General features: G+C 35.5%; 1 protein-coding gene across 1 annotated transcript in view; it reads left to right on the top strand.

The window, feature by feature from the left end:
- The window catches only part of SHOC1 (shortage in chiasmata 1), a 47,192-nt gene that overhangs the window by 19,071 nt on the left and 7,877 nt on the right, over positions 1-20,244 (top strand). Inside the window, exons 12-23 of the mRNA XM_030968702.1 lie at positions 301-747; positions 3,722-3,847; positions 5,282-5,458; positions 7,897-8,004; positions 9,591-9,778; positions 14,257-14,329; positions 15,008-15,010; positions 15,756-15,825; positions 16,412-16,596; positions 17,096-17,201; positions 18,796-18,907; positions 19,832-19,953. Coding sequence (XP_030824562.1) covers positions 301-747; positions 3,722-3,847; positions 5,282-5,458; positions 7,897-8,004; positions 9,591-9,778; positions 14,257-14,329; positions 15,008-15,010; positions 15,756-15,825; positions 16,412-16,596; positions 17,096-17,201; positions 18,796-18,907; positions 19,832-19,953 — 1,717 coding nt within the window. The remainder of the gene's footprint in view (positions 1-300; positions 748-3,721; positions 3,848-5,281; positions 5,459-7,896; positions 8,005-9,590; positions 9,779-14,256; positions 14,330-15,007; positions 15,011-15,755; positions 15,826-16,411; positions 16,597-17,095; positions 17,202-18,795; positions 18,908-19,831; positions 19,954-20,244) is intronic.

Here is a 20,244-nt window from a genome sequence, read left to right as displayed (position 1 = left end):
TTTCTTCCTAATGAAATGTATTGCATCTCACTTTCTAGAAATCTAACATCAGTAAATTCCTTGTAGATGGTGAAAACTTCAAACAATAGCCTCGCCTTCTGTATCTTAATACTGTGCATTTTTACTTAGAACTAGTGAGTACAAGTTTTCTGAAAAGGGATCCTAGTGATCTGAGAAGGTGCAAAGAAGAAGTTTGTAAAAATACCTTCTCTGTAAATCACCCGAAGTCCTTAATTCGAATGAGGAGAAAGAAAAGAAAAAATCTGTGTCGCAGCACATAAATTAAATTGTATTTTTTAGGATGGCTTGAGGAGAAGAATTGTGTGACAAACCAAGAGCTGCTTTCTGCTGAAAGACATTCGTCAGAGAAAGTAGTTAATCCTGACTTGTCACTGCAGATTCAAAGGCAGAACTTTGCCGTGAGTGCTCCGTCACCTGCCAAAATTCACAGTACAAATACATCTGTGGCAGAGCTTACTGGAGGAAGCATAAGCAAGATTAAGACAGAAGAGGCAATGTGCTTCTTAAACCAAGAAAAGAAAACCCCCAAACCATCTGAATCAGACAGCTGTAAAGATGTGTCTTCTAAACTAGACAAATCATCCTGTAGTGGAAAGCCTGCATCACATCCACTTGCTTCTAAATGGGCCAACGATGATTCTGATCTGAACAACTTTATTATGATGAGATCTAAATATACAGTCACCCAAAGAGAGGAAAAATATTATGTAGATAGACCTGAAAAAGGTATGTGAACCAGTTTAATATGCCATTTTATCCAGATTAAATTCTTCTCCATTTCACCAGTTAAACAGATGCTAGTTCGTCCTAGTCAATTATTTGAAGTAAATTGGCAACATTTTTATGGTCTTAAATGTAACTGAATTTTTAGCTAAGTATCTTACCTTTTGTTGTTTTCCCTTAGATATATTAGAGGATTTTGGTTTGATGGTTTACTTGGGATGAGCTGGGGGCAGGGGTGCTATTTTTTTTGTTGGAAGTGATATTTCATAAAATAAATATTTGAGTTTATTCCTATTCTGACAAAGTAACTGTAAATGGTACTTAATTCAGGAGATCTCTTCCATCCATCTGTTCTAAATTGGATCTCCTGGCCACTTTGGAGAAGTAGTAATCCTCAAATTCCTTGTAGTTATCAGATGGCAAATATCAGTACTCACTTCTTAGCGTAGGAAATGTACAGTGTGGGAACTCAGCACATCACTTCGGATGTGCAGAGCCTCCCGAGACCACATCGAGAGCCGAGACCCCATCAGGGGGCTCGGAGATCTTGGCATGATGCCCAGAACATTTGGTGGCTGGACTTTGATCCTGCAAATGAATTGCCAGCTTGGTATGAGGGCTGGAAGGTCACACAGGTTTAATGGGTGCAAGGTGCACACAGGGTGAAAATATAAGTTTTAAGATTTTTGGTATAAGGGTAATGGGGACAAGATGGAGGGAACAGGGCGTGTCTCGTCCTTCTTTCTTCTTCTTGTTCTCCATCTTCTGCTGTGATGTTGGCACTTGGGGATTGGTTTAGAGTAGAAATGCACTAACATAGATGATAGGTATTGGAAAATAAAAGTAAATATGATGTACATAATTTGTAGTATAAAAAACGATGCTGCCTCGGGGACGGTCAGAGAGCGTCGTGGCTGCATTGCTGGTCAGACCTCTGTCCGGCAGGGAGAAAATTCTATAGATAAGATACAATAAACAATCCGAAGATCGAACTCCAGAGAGTCCAGTCGCATTCTTCAGAGCCTGGGGCCATTCCCTGGACCACCCAACTCACCTCGGGGCAGAGAACAAACAGCCGACCCCGAGAGAACAGGAGTTGTTCATTTGAGCTATTGACATTGGTGCAAACCCCATCAATTCATCAAACAATGCACCAGAACAGATATTAGGGAAAACAGAAAATTGTTGGTAGGCCTGTTCTTGTTGATGGCAGTACTTGGGAAAGAATATCAGATTATGTGCTCAGCATTGAAGGAGTGCAAAATAGCAGAGAGGTAAAAAAAAGTAGAAGAACTTTCTTATTTGTTTTGAAAAAGAATTATCTGTGACATAAAGTGGTAGGTAACAGTGGCATACCTCCAAATTCACTTTTCAGAATGTAATTATATGTAAAAAATTTTTGATAAACTTTTTGGAATTTTTACAATAGCTTTAACTGTGTTTTAGTTAAATGTCCTAGCATTAAAAAAAAACAAACAAACCAAAACCAAAAATCAAACAGCTGTTACATAAAAGCCTCAGCAATAATTCCTGCAGAGTTGGGATGTTTGTTTAATTGCAAGCTTATGTAATCTTTTGGGAGTAATTATTTTTTGTAAAATTCATGTGTTTCTGACTCTGTCGAAGATGCATAAAACTTTTCATGGCATCAGAAAGCAATAATCCAAATTTTAGAAGTAAGAGACCGAGGTACCTGAAGTTTTATGCTGCCGTCTAGTGGACCCTGACCAGCACTGCTTCGCCTAACGAGGAATCCAAGCGTATTGAAAGACAAGCTGTCACATTCTCGAGTAGGCTGGGAGGGTTTAAGAAGACTCAGTGGAGATTAGGATATGTGTACAGGTAGACCACAGTGTGCGGATCAGTAACGCCTGACATATAGAGAACCCATTACAATACAGGGGTCTGTGATGAGCCACATTGATGTAGAAATGGTATAAAACATAGCATCCTTTTGCAATAAAGAGAAGTTTTTATTAAGGGTCATTCTAACTCTAACTGAAAAGTAGAAAGGCCAGAGGTGCCTGTAAGGCCTCTTCGTTGTTTGACTTATTTTTTTTAAAGATATCATTGTGTGTAATGTTTAGAAAATACGTAGGAGGGAAATAGTAGAAACAACTCAGTGGTCCAGTTTTGAACCCCAGATATCTTTTCAAAATAAGGCAAGTTATCTAAGTTAACTAGAATAAAAATTCAGTTTTTCTTTGCCTTCTGTCTCTGTATTATTAGTTTCTATGCTGAGGGAAGTGGCATTCTTAGGTTGAAAAGTCAATAATATTTATAAGAATATTCTTATTCAATAAGAACCCCTCTCACAGAAAAATAATCAGAAATAGAGAGAAGAAGCTTTGTGGCCAGAAGTTGAAGCTCATGCATCTGTATGTATCAAGAAGAAGGGAAGGCTACTTAGAAATATTAACAAGTTGCAAAAGATGGCTAGATGAGAGGAGAAAAATTATTTTCAATATGCAATTCTTCTTATCTTTTTTCTCCCATTAGCAACTTCTGTGTTCTTTCCCCATGGCTTAAAGTGTCTAAACTTTTCTACTCACACTCACTAGTGTATTTTTCATACTTTGAGCTCCTTATGGTCAACAGCATATTTTCTGTCATGTATGTTTTTTCTCCATATAAAGGCATGTGAGGTTTCCTACGGAACTATATTATAGACCAGTAGTACAAGATCCTTAACTTTCCCAGGTCTGTATTTCTACTCTTAGGAAGAGCAATCTGATAATACTTAACTTCTTGGGCTGTGAAGGCTGAGAGGGCCTAATCTGTTTTTGGGTCTTGTGGATTTTTGTACTGTATAAGTCCAGGAAAGCAATAAAGAATTCATAAAGAGAAAATGTATGTTTCACGGAAACAACTTCATTTGAAAGTTTTTTGCATGTAGAGTAATTTATAGAGCAGTTTTCTTATTTATTGAGCTGGTTTTGTGATTAGCTAAATATTCACTTGTGGTTTCATTATTTAGTGGTACAGCCTGAAGATCAGCATATGAGTATTCTCAAAGAGGATGATTCTTTTCGTGAGACTGTAAAAACAGTGGAAAAAACCCAAGAGAATAAAGACAGTATCACTATCAATATTCAGCCATCAGGTATACATTGGTTTTGGAACTGCTTTACCTTCTCCGAGGTAATAAGTGACAGGACCAGAGGAAATGGCATCAAGCTGCACCAGATGAGGTATAGATTGGAAATTGGGAAAAACTTCTTCATTGGAAAGGTAGTCAGGCTTTGGAACTGGCTTCCCAAGGTACTGGTAGACTCACCATCCCTGGCAGTGTTAAAAAATACCCTGAGTATGTGGCACTTGGGGACACAGGTTAGTGATGAACATGGTGGTGCTGGGTTAGCAGTTGAGCTCAATGATCTTGCTTATTCTATGATTCGATATAGTTTTGCAATAGAATTTTATATAAAATAGTAGTGCTCAGACAAATACAGAAATTATTAGACTTTGTCTCTTCTCTTTGTGGCTGGAAGTAACACAAGTAGACAGATATTTATTTGGCACAGCGATGAGAGCAGGCTATGGAGCTCCATCTTAAGACTAAAGCCAATTGCATGCATCATAAGAAAAGTAACTGGGACTTAGAGTTATGTCTGATCAAAACTAGCAGACATGAAGTCTCTTAATGCCATTTAGTACTTTCCATTTATTATTTTGCACATTTTTGTCTGAGTAAATGGGAAATGGGGATGGAAGAGATCAGTAGTTGTTTTGATAGGAAAGGTCTTTAACACAGTAGAAATCAGCAATGGATTTATCTCAGACACGACTGGGCCTTACCCCTTGAACTCTGGCTGTTGTATGAGGCATTGTATCAAAGAACATAACTGACAACACTTTTCTCATGCAGTAGAAATGGTAGAGGAGAACCTAGAAAATATTTATCCAAGCCATATATATAACCTCAAATTAAAAATACCCAGCCCTAGGAAGTTGTAGGCCTAGCACAGATTAGTTTGGTTTTCCAAGAAATGCATTCATTTGAGCCATGTGCTTAATAGGATTTTCTTTCACAGAACCAGTGAAAGAGTAGAGTAGTCTTTTCATCTGTTTGCATCTGAGATGGCAATCATAGCTTTAAGCTTATTTTTTAATTATTTTTTTCTAATAAATTTTGAAGCAAAATTCCTTTAACTCAACAGGAGAGAGAAATGAAAGCATTTCTGCAGTCAAAACAAAAATCAGCATTTCGAAAATGACTGTGATGTAGAAACAGGCTGCTGTAGAACAACTGAATAGTAGAACAATCTTAGTGTGGGTCACAGTAGTAAAAAATTCTAGCTTCTTCTCATGGAGTTTGATCATGTTATCAAATGCAATGTGGTTACCTGCTGTGAGGATGAGCTGATTGCTAAGCTCAGGAGACTCTGTGGCAGGTTAACTTTTTTCCATTAAGGTTGCAGCTTGCATGAACAAGATAAAGTTCTTAATGTTTTGCTAGTTTTTTTTAATATTTATGTCCAGTAGTGGTATGTGAAACCAAACTTCACTATTATGTTTTGTTCATTGTGTTATCTAGAAAGCCAGTGCCAGGCATACTGCCTCTTGGAAGAAGCAGCTATTCCTGTACTAAAAGATTTGACACACCTGGGTGTACTTGCTTCTGTTACTTGGAGCTTTGACAGTGTTAAATTTGATCATACAAGGTTTTTCTTGAAGCAACAAGAGAAAGTGATATGTGATAATTTTAAACAAGGTATGTCTTTAAAACATCTGTTCTTTCTTTGAAAGTAATTCAGATTTAATTGGTGAGACAAGGTTCAAGATGTTTTATAAATGAATGGTAAATCTTTTAACAGTTTATCTTATAGAGTTACAACAACTGATTTCCTCTTTTATTTCAAAAATGTCTCATTGTTCAACATTACATTTATTAACCTCAATATTGCAATACAGAATTATTCTAACTGGATTTCAATTTAAAAGATTTTACATGTTCTTCAGAAATATATGGCAAAAATATAGCAAACAATGTTCTTTTTTTTTACACCTGCATGATGCCAAACACTATGTCCGTGTTAGAAATTAGGAGGAAAACAAATCCATAATGCTTTCGTTTCCTTCTGACTTCATTTCTCTCATATGTGTCATGTGAAAGCCCTGTAAAAACAGAAAAATTAGAAGGAAAGTCATCACAGTTAGTGACTCCTTACAAAGATTTTTGACTGTAAAGAGAGTTAGGAAAACTTCATAACAAAATAGAGACTGATTTGAGGAACATTAGGAAGTTATTTGGTATTTTGTGCTATTTTTTGAGTTGTACAGCTCATAGTTGAGAACTAGTTGTAAGGATAACATAGTAAGCTGTCTACTAAATGCCAAGTTTCTATATTATGTCACAAATTATGCAATAAACTCTTGATATCTCAATTTCATTACTTTCTGTGTTGAATGTATTTTTCTCAAAGAAAACATTAACAACCATGAAACCACAAATGAGAAGGCAAGCAAAAAGAAACTGTAGCTGGCCCTACAGAATGACAGACTGTGGTTTATAGAGTTATCATATTAAAATTATCAGCAGCAGTGTTCTTTTAATGTGAAGGAGTTTACAAAAAAGCAAACACTGTCTTCACAAACATGAGGGATAAACTTGGTATCTATATCTGTATGAGTGAATCACAGAAAGGAAAACATTAGTGAGAAAAGTGTACAGAGAATTACTACTGCGTCTCTGAATCAAGGAAAAGAATATGTCTGCATTTCAATTCAAGATTAATTTAAGAAAACTTACATCCTCTCAAATGAAGTTTACATGCTATAGAAATTGCATTTTTCCCCAGCTAAAGCAGCAGAAGAAAGTAAGAACTTTCTTGCTGGAAGGTCCACAGAAGCAAGAGAGAAAATATCCAATTCATTCCTAATGAATATTTCTCTGTCTCTGTACGAGATTCAAAAATCTCCCTAGTAACATACTTCTTTTATTTCCTTCCTGGTTTTAAATAGTTTCACAATATCCAGTTTTATTCCACTTTCCTCCAAACTATGCTGATGTATTTGTTCCTTAATCCCTGAGTGAACAAAGAAAACATTCACTTACTGTGATGGTAGTGATCTATTAGCAGATTACTATTCCCCTGCTGGTCTTTTATGCATCCAATATCACCAAGTGCTCCAGCTTTTCATCATAAAATGGTTGCTTACTGTGTTCCGTTGTTTCTAAATGACCTGTATTCCTCACTGAGGTTTTATGGTGATTGGTGTAAAGAGTTGGATATAGTCCTTCACTAACAGAGCTGGACATTAATTTTCTATCTTTTGATGCAGAATAGTTGCAAGGTCTTCCATGCAGTTTCCAACTGTCCTCCTGTATGCTGTGTCCTTAAGTTGATTTTTCCTTCCCAAGTGTGTTGCTTGTATTTTTTAATTAAAAGTTATGTTAATCCCAGTACACAAAAGTAGCTGCTATTTTTCTCCTAGAATGCACCTTCAGCTGTAGTAATTTATTCATTAATTATCTTCCTCAGCCTTTTTAATCAATTTGAAGTATGTGTTTTGTTATTAAGCACACTTACTCTGTAGTTGTGTTTTCAAAAATTTCTGGTTTATGATGATGAACTGCACCATTAACTGTGTGCAATTTTCAAAAATACCTTCCGTCTTCAGACTAGAAATTCCTTTCTCTTCAATCAAGTCCTATAATATATATTCAAAATGGACACACAATACAGAATAGGAAGCCCAAATTTGTTTGATGTGTTTGGGGTTAAGAAGGAGCAAATGTCATTCAGATTTACCTTCTTGAGGGTGAAGAGTCTCATAATGAGATGTTAATTAGTGCAGAGAATTGCCACACTAAAATCAGTAAAGCAATGTGGTTTTAATGATATGCCCAGGGGACCTGTTACCTCCTCCTCCAGCAAGCACCATGTATCTGTACACACCTTTCAAAAACATTGGCCTGTGTGCCACTTGCCCTGGGTCACATGACCTGGGAAATGTTATGCTATATCTTAAGCTATTTCACAAAACCACCAGATCTGAAGGTTAAGCTTTGAAGGTTATCTATGTTCAAGTGTGTTTAATGAAAATGCTTAGATGCAAGGATCTTTTGAGCTGACTACATATATATACATATAAAATGTGAGTTCTGACATCTTGTGTAGACCACACCTCTGTCTTCTATTTGCAAAGGTAAAATAGATGAGAAGGAGATCATGCTGTTCAGACATGCTGCTCTGGTACACCTGCTGGTGACAGTTCGAGATCTGCTACTAACATGTGGCTTGGATACAGCTCTAGGTATGTTTTCAGTCCTGAATAATGATACCCAGAAACCCAAAGCTTTGTGTGCATTCTGCGGACAATCCCTCATGTTTTTAGCTCTGACTCTTTACCATCAGGGTATATGCTCAGTTCATGACTAATAGGCTGCTGTTTGTTATTCCATTTGTTAAGAACTTTCACATATATAATATGTCTTGTATCTCAGAATGACAAATTTTCATTGGAGTCTCTATGTGGAAACTGAGGAACATGCAAAAGTCAAGTCCTTTTCTATTTACCATCTATCTTTTGTGAATGTGGAACACATTCCACATAAAATATTGTTAGGCTCCGTGGAAGTGAGCTACTTAAATCTGAGAGCATTTTAAGCAAAATCTTAAATATTATCTAATGTGTCAGGAGGAAAGAGGTTTGAACTTCCTACACTGGACTTATGTAGAAGCTTTTTTTTTGAGCTTTTCTGGTCTTATTCAAATTTGGAATATGGCAATCCATTGTAACCCAGTTTAATGCCTGAAATGATAATGCTGAGCTTGTCAAATTCCTATAGTTGTGTGCTTTGAATTTTCAAATACCTCTATGAGGATAGGTCTACAAGATGTTGAAGTGAGTGTTTATGAATGCTCTAGGAAAGTCAGACTCCTTCTGTCTTTATAGGACATAGAGTTGCTTTGGAGCATCTACCATCAGTCTGAACTATCCCTTGATGGAAGGTGTTTCAATATTGATGTAAAATGTAAAACATTTGCCATAAACTGAACTGTAGGGGAAAATACTTTGTATTTCCGTAAATATTTCTAGCAATAAAAGAGTAGGAAGAAGAATACAGAATGAATATATAAATAGAAGCCTAAGTACAATTCTTTTCCATCATTACTACAAACAATATAGAAGGATGGGAGGAAGAAAAATGAACAGTTCTTCCTCTACTCTTTATGTAGCAGAAGCACTCCTAGATGATATTTCAGAATTACAAAACACCAGTGTTTCCAAACCTGAGGAACAGCTCACATAGGAAATTGTACAAGTAAAAAAGATCTGAAAAAAAATTAGAAAATTGAGCGAGATACTAAGTAGGCCTTGTAGTCTTCAATGTTATGTTGTTGTGCTGTGTGATTCATCATGTAGTTATATTGGATGTATTTTTTCTTTATGCATTTTCAGATAACCCCAGTATTGTTCACCATTTATGCATAGAAGGCACCATTCAGAGTTGAGAGTAGTTATGATAACATGGAGAGTGGTAAACACACAGGACAAACAAGCTTTAGACAACAGTGATAGAAATACTGTTGTTACTCAGTGTAAACAATAGTTAAGTATAAGACTGTTGCTGCTAGCACCTGCAACTTTAGGATGCAATCTTATACAATTCTATCTGGAGTTACATAGCAGAGACTACATAAAGTACAGCAGTTTTATAAACACCATTTATGTACCAGTGGTCATATTCTCCTGCCACATTGGGGAGCCATTAACATTTCATCTGTTTTTGTGCAAGTTACCTTCACATAGATTTTAAATTGATGTGCAGATTGAACACAATGCTTGACAATTATCTTTTGTCACTCCATTTACTTCTTTTGTTGCTTTATTAACAGGTTATTTGTCCAAGGCAAAGGATATCTACAAAAACATTTTAGAATCCTGTTTGAATAATATCTGGAGGCAGCTGAAGATTGTACAGTACAGCAGCCAGAAAAAGCATGAAACTCATCCCAAAATAACAGCGCTTCAGTGTGAAATGTTAAATTGGATGAAAAGTTGTGGAGAGAAACACAGTGTTAAGGTTAACAAAGTAACCAGTTTCTCTTAACAAACAAAATTGTTCCAGATTACATGAGTAATTGCAAGATGGTGTTTGAACAAAGGTTCATTTATTTTAAGAGTCTAATAATTACCTCATGGTATCTATTAAATAAGGCTAAATAAATTTATAAAACTCTGTCACGGCAGTACAAGTTTTTGTTTGATCAAATCTCCTTTTATTGCATGCCTGAAATAACATGCAAAAGAGTTTTAGCATTGCCAGGGCTTTATCTTGTTGCAGGTGGTTTTGTTTTATTGATAAGTTTATTGTATCAGTTACATCAGTTACTAAAAATTATAATATAGCCTTTTGTTGAAAGCCTCATTCATCTGGCATAGACAGAATCGTAGTGCAAGTCATGATTTTGTGCTTTCATGGCATGACTTGGAGCACACATACGCCAAGGAATGTGTGGATGGTGTTATCCACAGATAACCTCTGCTTAACCAGTGTATCTGGCCAACCTCCTGCCATTTGAATGATACAAGAAGCAAATATATGTAAGTGATAGCTTTGGCATGGAAGAGAGAATTTTGCAGGATATTCAAATTACCCAAAGATTCTCTCTTCTGGATGTGTGAATATTTTTGCAGTGCCAAATACCACCTTCCTTTGCAGAATATTTATTATTTCTTTACAGAAAACTAATCACATTAAGAAACAGGATGAAATGCATAGTGTTTAAAGTGTTCTAACTGTTTGGAATAGAATTTATGATCCTAAACACAGCCAAAAAAGATCTTTAAATTTATTTTAGCTTATTTCCATACTTCACTTCCTAAGGATTTATTCTTCTTGTGTTTAAGAGTTGCACTGGGAGCTCTGAATATCTTTTGATTAAATTTTGTTGAGAAGAACAATATAACAACTTATAATACACCCTTTTTGAATTTAAAATTAAAATGAAGCAACAAAAATAAAATGGTGCTGATTGTCTTGTTGTCTGTCCTTCAACAGACACATTAAATATTTGCCTTTTGTTAAAATAAACATTTTGTTTGTGCTGGATTGTTTGTTGTCTGTCCTTCAACAGACACATTTTGAAGTGATTTTGCATCTTTTTTTCTTCTGAACCACTACCATGATCATTTTTTGCTTTTATACTAGTATTATGTTGTTGCTTAGGATGGTGTATGATGCTATAATGCCATATTGAATTCATCAATGAATTGGTGTTTTTCTGAACTCCACTAACCATGATCTTTTAAATTTTTTAGCTATAACTCCTGAGTTTTGACTTGTTTGCTTGACTTAGTCATGCAGAGATATGCATGCAATATAATGCCATATATGATTTTATTCACAATTACTAATTGTTTCCTGTTTCCTAACATTCAGAGACAGGTTTTAGTGAGCCAGACTAGGTAGAAGGAGTATTCCAGTTCAATAAGAAGTAAAAGTTGTATTCCATTAACTATTTACTGTTCTATCATATCACATCAATATCCATTAATATGGTGTGAAATAGGATAGTTTCATTATCCTTTTATTAGCCAAAGTTGTTATTGATGCAGGATTGTAATGGGACATTTCCTTTGTAAGGAAGAAGTTACTGCTGGCAAAGAAAAAAAAATATTGCTCTTTGTTTCATTATCTTTTGTACTCATGATTAGATAGAAAATTACTAAAAATTTCATCTGGCTCACATGAACATATAATGAGTCTGCTGTTGAATTGTGTGTGAAAGAGCAGGTCTACATTTTTAAATGCAGTTGTCCAAAACTGCTTATAAAGATGCCAGTGGATTGTTGAGTGGCTCTTCTGTGCACCTGCTTATGGAAATTGAAATCTGCTTCTGTCTGTCTGACCAGAAGTCCTTTTCTGACAAGATCTAACATGCTTTTAATATTTACACGTACCATTATCTTATGACTGTAAATCTTAAGAATCAGACAGTGTTATGTGCCTTCTTTAAAATCTCATCTTGTGTACAGCATGAAAGGTATCTGTACATGGCAAAAACTTCAGAGAGCATCCTGTCAGAAAGTATGGCAATGTGTTTAGGTACATATTCTTCTTTATATACTTAGTGTAGCATGTGTTTAGTTTGTATCAGTTAAAATGATGGACAAGGTAAACACCTTCTCTGATGGGGATTCTTTTTAAGACTGTGTCAGTTTGGTAGATTCTAATTCTTTTCAACATTTTTGTGTTAAGGAATATTCAATGAGTCTCAGATCTCTGGCAGAAACACTTTTGTGACTCCATATACAGAAGATCTTTATAACCAGTTCAGCAGTACATCCAGTTACATAAGTACCTTGCAGGTTGAATTCTAGATATCTTCAGATTAAGTTTTATCTCCATGAGGATAATTTTTCTAATGTGACAGATCTGTCTAGTACAATAGTCATAATGGCGTATAATATCTTTAGATAGTGTCTTTAACTAGCATTATTTTTGAGTTCAGGAGCCAGTCAAGTCAAAAGCCAAGCAAGCAAGGCAGAAGCCTGGCCTGCCTGAGCAGGAGTCTTTTAGAATTTAGGTGGAAAAGGAATGTGTATGGACTTGGGGTGTCACTTATGAGCTGGTGACTTTAAAGGGGACTGTCCACTCCTGCAGGGAGAAAATTTATATGGCCAAAGCTCAATTGAAGTTCAAGCCAGCGAACACTGTGAAGAATAACAAAAAGGGCTTTTTTAATAAGTCAAGAGCAAAATAAGAACAGAGACAACATCATCAACTCTCAACATGGTTGGTCACGTCAAAATTGGGATGTAGACAAAGCAGAGACATTCAGTGCCTTCTTTTGCCTCTGTCTTCAATCCTTAGAGCCCAGTGTTAGAAGGCTGTGACTAAGGATAATGTTGAACTCCCAGCCATCCTGAACTTGTCTGAGACTTGCTGCTCCATCTGGATGTGCACAGAGCCCAGTGAGGTTTATCCCAGGGTACTGAAGGAGCTCGAAAATGTCATTATGGGAACTCTTTCCATTAGTTTTCAACTGTCCTGGGAGTCTGGAGAGATCCCAGCTGATTGAAAGATGTTAAATGTTGTTTCAATTTTCAAGAAGGGAAGGAAGGAGGTCTCTGGTAATTACAGACTTGTCTGTCCCACTTCAGTGACTGTTAAAATTATAGAAAAGTTTATTCTGGGAGTTACTGAAAAATGCTTGAGAAACAATGCAGTCATTGGCCATGGCCAACACAGGGTCACAAGAGAAAAGTGCCACCAACTAAATTTCCTTTCTTTTCCCACATATGACAAGGTGACCCATCTAGTTGACCAAGGGAAGCCAGTGAGTGTAGTTTTTAACTTCAGCAAATGTCTTTCACAGTATCCTAGATGAACTGTTCATCACGAAGTCAGGCAAGTCCATAATACTGGGTTGGCAGATGGGTTGAGCTCAAAGAATTACAGTGAATGGAATTACATTAGGCTCATGACCAGTGACATTCCCCAGATTCAGTTTTAGAGACAGTGTTCTTAAATGTTTTTGTAAGTTGTCTGGACACAGGAATTAAAAGTACATTAAGTGATTTTACTGATGATACTAAATTAGGAGGAGATGGACTAAATGGACTCTCCTGAGGGTAGAAAGGCCTTACAGAAAAGCTAAACTAGACAGCTGAGTACTCACCAGCTCTATGAAATATATGGAGACTAAGTGCCAAATTCTCTGCCTGGGATGGGGCAATCATGGTTATACATACAAATTGGGAAAGAGACTGGAGCCCAGTGGGAAGAGACTAGAAGTCTGGGTCAATAGCAAGTTGAGTCAGCAGTGCCCTGGCAGCCAGGAGGGCCCCCGTGTCCTGGGGAACATCAGGCACAGCATCACAGCCGGGCAAGGGAGGGGATTGTCCTGCTCTGCTCTGCTCTGGGGCAGCCTCACCTCGAGTGCTGGGGGCAGTTCTGGGTGCCACAATATAAGGAGGATATCAAACTTGTCTGTTTTGTCTGTCCAGAGGAGAGGAACCAAGATGGTAGAAGGCCTCAAGGGCAAGAGGAGGGGCAGCTGAAGTGACTTTTGCTGTTCTTTGTGTAGTGACAGCCTACACCTTCCTCAAGGAAAACAGCAGAGGAGAAGGTGCATATCTCCTCTCTCGGGTGACCAGTAACAGGACACAAGCAACTGGAATGAAGTGGTGTCAGAGGAAATTCAGTCACATTAGGCAAACGATTCCTCGCTTCGAGTGTGGTCTTCCCTGGAACAGACTTCTGTATAAGTGGTTAAAGCACTAAGCCTATCTAAGTTCAAGAAGCTCTTGGATATAGTCATATGGTTTAGTTTCAGGTAGTCCTGTGAGAAGCAGGGTTTTGGACTCTATCCTTATGGGTCCCTTCCAACTTGAAATATTCTTTGATTGTCATTGTGGAAAACTCCAAAGTTTCTGGGTTTGCCATCTGTTTATTCAATCTTGTGTTTTCTGTGCAGAGGAGAAAGAAAGATGTATGCAGGCTGAAAGAAAAAAAATTTAACCTTACTTGAGTTTCTTTTAATTGTCTTCATACAGATACTAATCATTACAAGGTTAGACTCTGAAAGAGAAAAAGATGCCTTCATTCACCTATTATCTAGAATAGAAGGTAAATTATTATTTTAGGTGTATTTTTGAAACAAAAAGTGGCTGTTATTCTGTAGATTGCTGCATTCCTGTGTAAATGCTTGGTGCAGGTGTTTCTCCCTTCTCATCAGGACCCTTTCTACATATTTTTCTCAGTGTTTAATATTTCATAACTCTTCTATCAGCCTTTTATCTTTTAATTTTGTTTTCTCCCATTTAAGAGTTCTGGTCTAATGTCTTCTATTTCAAGAGAATGATAATTTATCTGCTGAGTCAAAGATTTTTTTTTAACAGAACATGAAGGAGCTGTGGACAGCCCATTACCTAATTATATTTGTATCTGTTATCTTGATCAGATTGTCTCATTGTTTTTAGCTGATCATTAGTCACAAGCTTTCTTCCTTGCAAGCATATTCAGAGCAGTTAGATTTTAGAAGTCTTAACTAAACTCCCCAGCATAAAGCCTTGAATGAGTATTCAGGTACAGATCAAATTTTCCTTTAGCTATATGTTGCTGATCTTGTTTGCTAATTTGTTAAATATGTCAGCATAAGATGTATCAATTTATAAAGCTCAAGGCAAAAATATACTGTTTCCAATATCCCACCTCCCTAGTGATACAAGCAACACTTTCATCATTTCAACATTTTACCTGTGAGTGGTTTCACAAGTACAAGCTTGTTCAACACTGCAAATTCAGCTGGTAAAACAGACACATTTCAGGAAAATTATAATTTGAACCTATAGTTATGTTTAGGACAAGTCACTGACTCCTTTTATATTGCTTTTTTAAAATCCATTTTCATAAATCCTATTTGCTTGAACCATATCAAGTGTTGTGTATTGTGCTGTTCTTTTGCCTTTAAAAATAAAGTTAGATTTCCTGTGCTCTTAAAAGAAGAAAGTCTGTCTTTTAGAATGTTTTGAAAGGGAGGAGGCATGCTCACAGTGCTTTTACTAATAATAATATTTAATGAAAAGAGCTTTATTTGTTTTAAGATCTTAAGACTTGTTTGCAAACACAGGTCAATCCAACTACGCTTTTGAAAAAAGGCACTTGTGTAGAACCAACATTCCTTCTTAGATACATCTTCCAGTTAAAATTTCAAATGTACAAAAAGTGTAAAGAAATTTAATTTATAAAGGGGCAAATGTGCTTCCTTTTGTATTACCCTTTAATTTTTCATTTTAAGGTAATAGGGTTGTGAGTTTCTGAGACATTAAACTGGTTTGCATTACTTTTTCCTTGGTTTCTGAGAATGAAGTTTCTAAATCATTACATCCAGCAATACAATGCAGAAATTGTAGAGGACTTCAGCAAGATAGACTATGTAATACTTAAAATTTTAATAATGTGTGGTTTTCCACATTTGCTACTTACTATTGTGTGTTTATTCACAGAGGCTGATTTATTTCATCAACTCTTTAATTTTATTTTTTTTAAACAGGTTTGAAAGCTGTGGATTTGAATTCTGAGAAAAAAGGAAGCCCTTTAAGTTGTAAAGAGATCATAAGCAAGTAAGTTAAATTCTTTATTCGTGAGAACAAATTCTTTAGTCTAGACTAAGGTCAGTGAAACTTCAGTTACTTAGTTCCTTTTCATGGGTCTTTCCAGTCTGGAGTAAAGTTTTCATGGTAGTATTAGTTTGATAGCTGTAGTTTTCACCTATAGCTTCATTTTTAGAGTTGAGAATTTTGTCCACTCTAGAAAAATGCTTAGTGAGGCCTAGAGGAACTTTAGGAACAAAGAATTGCATATTCTTTATATGTTGTTTTGCCTGTTTAGAAAAAGAGAAATATGTAGAGAAACATGATTTTTGCTTGTTATAGAAAAAGATGGTGAAAGGGCATAACAGAAGAAAATACAAATTATGACATTCTGAAATATATTATTTTTTAGGCAGATAATTGTAGGAGTACAGCTTTTGATTTTTAAATTAACTTTTAAAGGAGTTGGAACCTTAGCCAGGAATGGTAAATATATTTTTGTAAATAGACTTTAAGCAGTTAGAATTTGTCAAAGTGAAACTAAGTTTATTTTGTTCTTGTTTATTTTGTTCTACCTGCATTTATTTTTATTCATATTTTGTTGGGGTTTTTTAAGTCTTAGTAGATATTCCTGCGTTGTTGTACATAATCAGCAAATTGGAGCCGACTTTCCTTGGACACACTTCTCACTAATAATGGAATATGATTATTCTGAAAATTCTGGCTGGAAAAATCTGTGCAAAAATCTGAATGTTACTTACATGACTTTTAAAACCACCTTCCCTGAAACAATACAAATGGGTAAGTGTTCTCCAGAATTGTGATAAACAGTTAGACTGACATATGAAAAGAAAACATTTTCCATTCCATAAAATGATACATTCTTATGCCTGTGGAAGAGCATGAGTAAAACATTATGAGGGCTAAAGCTGAACAAACAGAGCTAGGTTATCTATGCAGCAAGAAGGTATTTTTATTTGAGTGTAAACCTAGTTTTGGCCAGGATGTAGGAGTACATGTGGGTTTATAAGAGACTTGTGCCAAGTTCATAAGTTGTTTACAGCTTCTGCAAGCTGTATCCACCCTTCCTCATTCTAAGGGAATGCTGCAGATCTAACAAAATCTGAATTTAGGCATAATTTCAAAAAGATTCAAGGGAGTTTCATTTTGGGGGGAAAAAAGGATGGAGTGGAAGCATTTTATTGGAGATTAATAAAAGATGCATTTTTGAATGTCCATTTGATGTATCTATAGTTTTTTACTTATTAAACTATTATCTTACTTATACAAAATGTTTCAGGTAATCATGGTTGCTCCTTTCTTCTGGAAGTACAGATTCCATATGTATTTCTGACAACTGAAGGTCTTCTTAATATGCCAGATATTCTTCAGCTTTTTGAATCCAAGTGAGTGAAAAGAAGGGCTTCTGTGGGCTATTTATCTTCACACTTTCAGCACACATATGTTATTCTGCTCTATCCTGTATAAGTCGTCTATTTGGCTATCACATACATTTCTGCAATTACACTATTAGTTCTTTAAGAGACAAGAATATAGTTTTTTCTGTTGAAGTTGATAACTTAGTACTAGAGATTCACACACATGCCAACCAGAAAGGAATTGGACAAATTTTTAAATTGTAGCTGTATTTTTAAATCAGAACAGCTTTCTAAATTGTCTACTTTTTTCTGAATATCGTGATGTTCACAAACTTTTCTTTTCTTTAGTGCTTCTTGGTCCTTGGAAGACTTTGTATTTAATTCTTCATAAAAATTGCTTTTTGTTGTTGTTGTTTTTATCCACTGAAGCTATGCTAAATACTCAAACTGAACAATAGTAAAACATCTTATTTTCTTGTGCATCACAGTGTTTAGAAGAGGCTAAGTTTAAAATTTGGATCCACTATTCGCTTAATTTTTAATACTCTATAACCTGTATGAATACTGCTAGGGTTGTAAATCATTGCGCTTCTTTATTATTTCTTTGACATAATCTTCTTGAATTTTGCTCTCGCAGTAATAAATACTTGGTAAAGCTATCTTATATCTCATGGGGGGCAAGTAAAAAAAAAAGAAAAGAAAGAGTGAAAGAAACAAAGGAACACTGAAACAAAGAAATAGGGAACAGAGCAGCAATATCTCTCAAACACAGTGACAGAGATAGAGATAGTTGATTTCACCATATTGTGGGATAGACATGGCAGTTTTATTCCCGGGTATATCCTTGAGTCAGCTGTGGAGCCATTTGTGGTCTGTTTCTAATTACAATTCAGTAGGGGGAAAAAATATATGTCTTTGGCATTTAAAATTTGAACACATGATCTGATATGCTTTTACTCTGACTTTTTCAAGTACTGTGTTCAGCCTGGCCATAGGGAACAATGTTTTATTACTTTTTCACTAGCTTCTTTTAGCACTGGTGAGGGAGTTAAATAGGTGAGCAAAGAGCTGTACAATTTCAGAAAAGGGAAGCGTTTACTTTTTTAAAATGTCTGAATACACTGTCTATACAAGTTTCTAGAGGACATACTGGCAGATTCAGGTTTAGGTTTCTTGTGTTTCCTAGTAAAACACAACAGGAACCTTTACTGCTGGCAGTTTTAAGTCACTCAGAAATTTTAGGATCATACCAATGGCAATCAGGCAGTTTGCTTTGCTTTATGCTGCACAATCATGAAAGGAGGAAAAGAAATACAGTATGTAAAGTCAGAAAAAGTTTCTAAGTATCTATCTTAGTTTCTATAGTACCTCTATATTTTTTGTAAACTCAAAGCCTGGATGTCAAGGTCATACTCAATGCAGTTGGCAATATAATTTAATTACTGCTACGTTTATGTTTTATTCAAATGTGAACATACCTTAAAGTGAACTGAGCATTTGAGAAAGATCAAGACTATATAACTAAAAAACTGTATTAAGGGGTGTCTGATATCCATTTCCTTTAAGAAAATAGTATTATTTTACTTGTCTGAGTTTTAATGAAATAATTTTCCTTTTTCAGGTACAGCATTACCTTTGTTGAAAGAAGCAGCAGTTACTCCTTAAGGCTCTTCGGAAGCACAGATCAATATGTTGTGCTGACAGTAGATGAATGCACTGCTATCTTTCTGCAGGTACAAAATGAAACTACTGTGTCCAAATTCTGTTATGTGTTCAGTCACTTCTAGGCCATATCTTCAGACTTCTGACACATCTTTTCTTCCCCATAATGGTATTAATTCATGCATTGTTTCACATCACAAATCATTAACCCTAAAAGTCTGTGCCAGTTTGACTAGTTTAAAATGTTCTCAGTTTCTTCACTGAAGTAACATTTGACCTGTGATTTGATTTTACAAAATGTAGTTAAAGAATGCATACTTCAAAAGAGGGTTATATAAAGAAATCTTGTAGCAACCAATTAAATGTATTTGTGGTTCTATTCTCTTACTAGTGTGCGTATAATTCCTTCCATTTCAGATGGTTATCTGAATTAATCTATAGAATAATTTGTCCTAGTTTTAATAAAAAGTAATAGTTTAAGCGGTAGCATACTACTTATATTCTGGTATGCAACAAGACAGCTTACAGGCAGAGGAACTGCTTCTGAAAGATAGATACATAATAAAATAATCAATTAGTATTACAACTACAGCATAGACATTGTTACTAGCTGCTGCAATTAGTGATGTACTTTATATAGGTATGATATGACTTGTATAGGCCAAATACTTCAGAAGTTTATAACAATATTTTGCATTATTAAAGTTCACAAAAAATCTTGAGAACAGCCTAAAAAGGTATTAACACTTTTTAGAGGAAGGAAGGAAGAAAAGGCATAAAGCTTTGAATCAGCCTTTTGAAGTTCAAAAAAAATAAATGTTGGGAATACAAACTAGTTCTCCCAACTGTCATATGTGTCCTTAATGCTTACATTATTAAGCTGTATTTATGTTTGATCTAGTTTCTGCATATTATATTGATACTCATTAAAAGCTTGGGGCAGCCATAGTAATGTATTTATTTAGTTTTTACTCTTTATTTAAATTCCATGGTAGAGTGTCGAGGAACTAAATTATGAGGACTCCTGTGACAATGTAATATCAAGGCTGATGGCATTATCACTCCAATATATGTGCTGTTGGATTATTTTCTATTCCAGAGAAAGACTGAATTTAAAGTAAGTTACTAAATTCTTTTGTTATCCTGGTATTTTTAAAACAAACTTGTCACTAAAGAAAACTGCTTATTAAAACAAGTTGATACTCGTTTATCTTTGAACTTCTCTGTAGGAATACATTTCTCTTAGAACAATGCAAATATTGTAAGCTCATATTTCTAGTGTGCTTTGGATTTTTCACTTAGTTACAATGTTGTCATGCTCCTACTGAAAAATTCAGTGAAATTGTAAAAGTAATAGTGATCACTGGAGACCACCAAAAGCTCAGAAAAGCTTTTTATTTGTGAGACT

Source organism: Camarhynchus parvulus, chromosome Z (assembly GCF_901933205.1).
Source record: "Camarhynchus parvulus chromosome Z, STF_HiC, whole genome shotgun sequence".
In the NCBI taxonomy this organism is placed as follows: Eukaryota; Metazoa; Chordata; class Aves; order Passeriformes; family Thraupidae; genus Camarhynchus; species Camarhynchus parvulus.
Note: the sequence above shows the minus strand (reverse complement) of the source record. Positions and strands in the feature narration are given on the sequence as shown.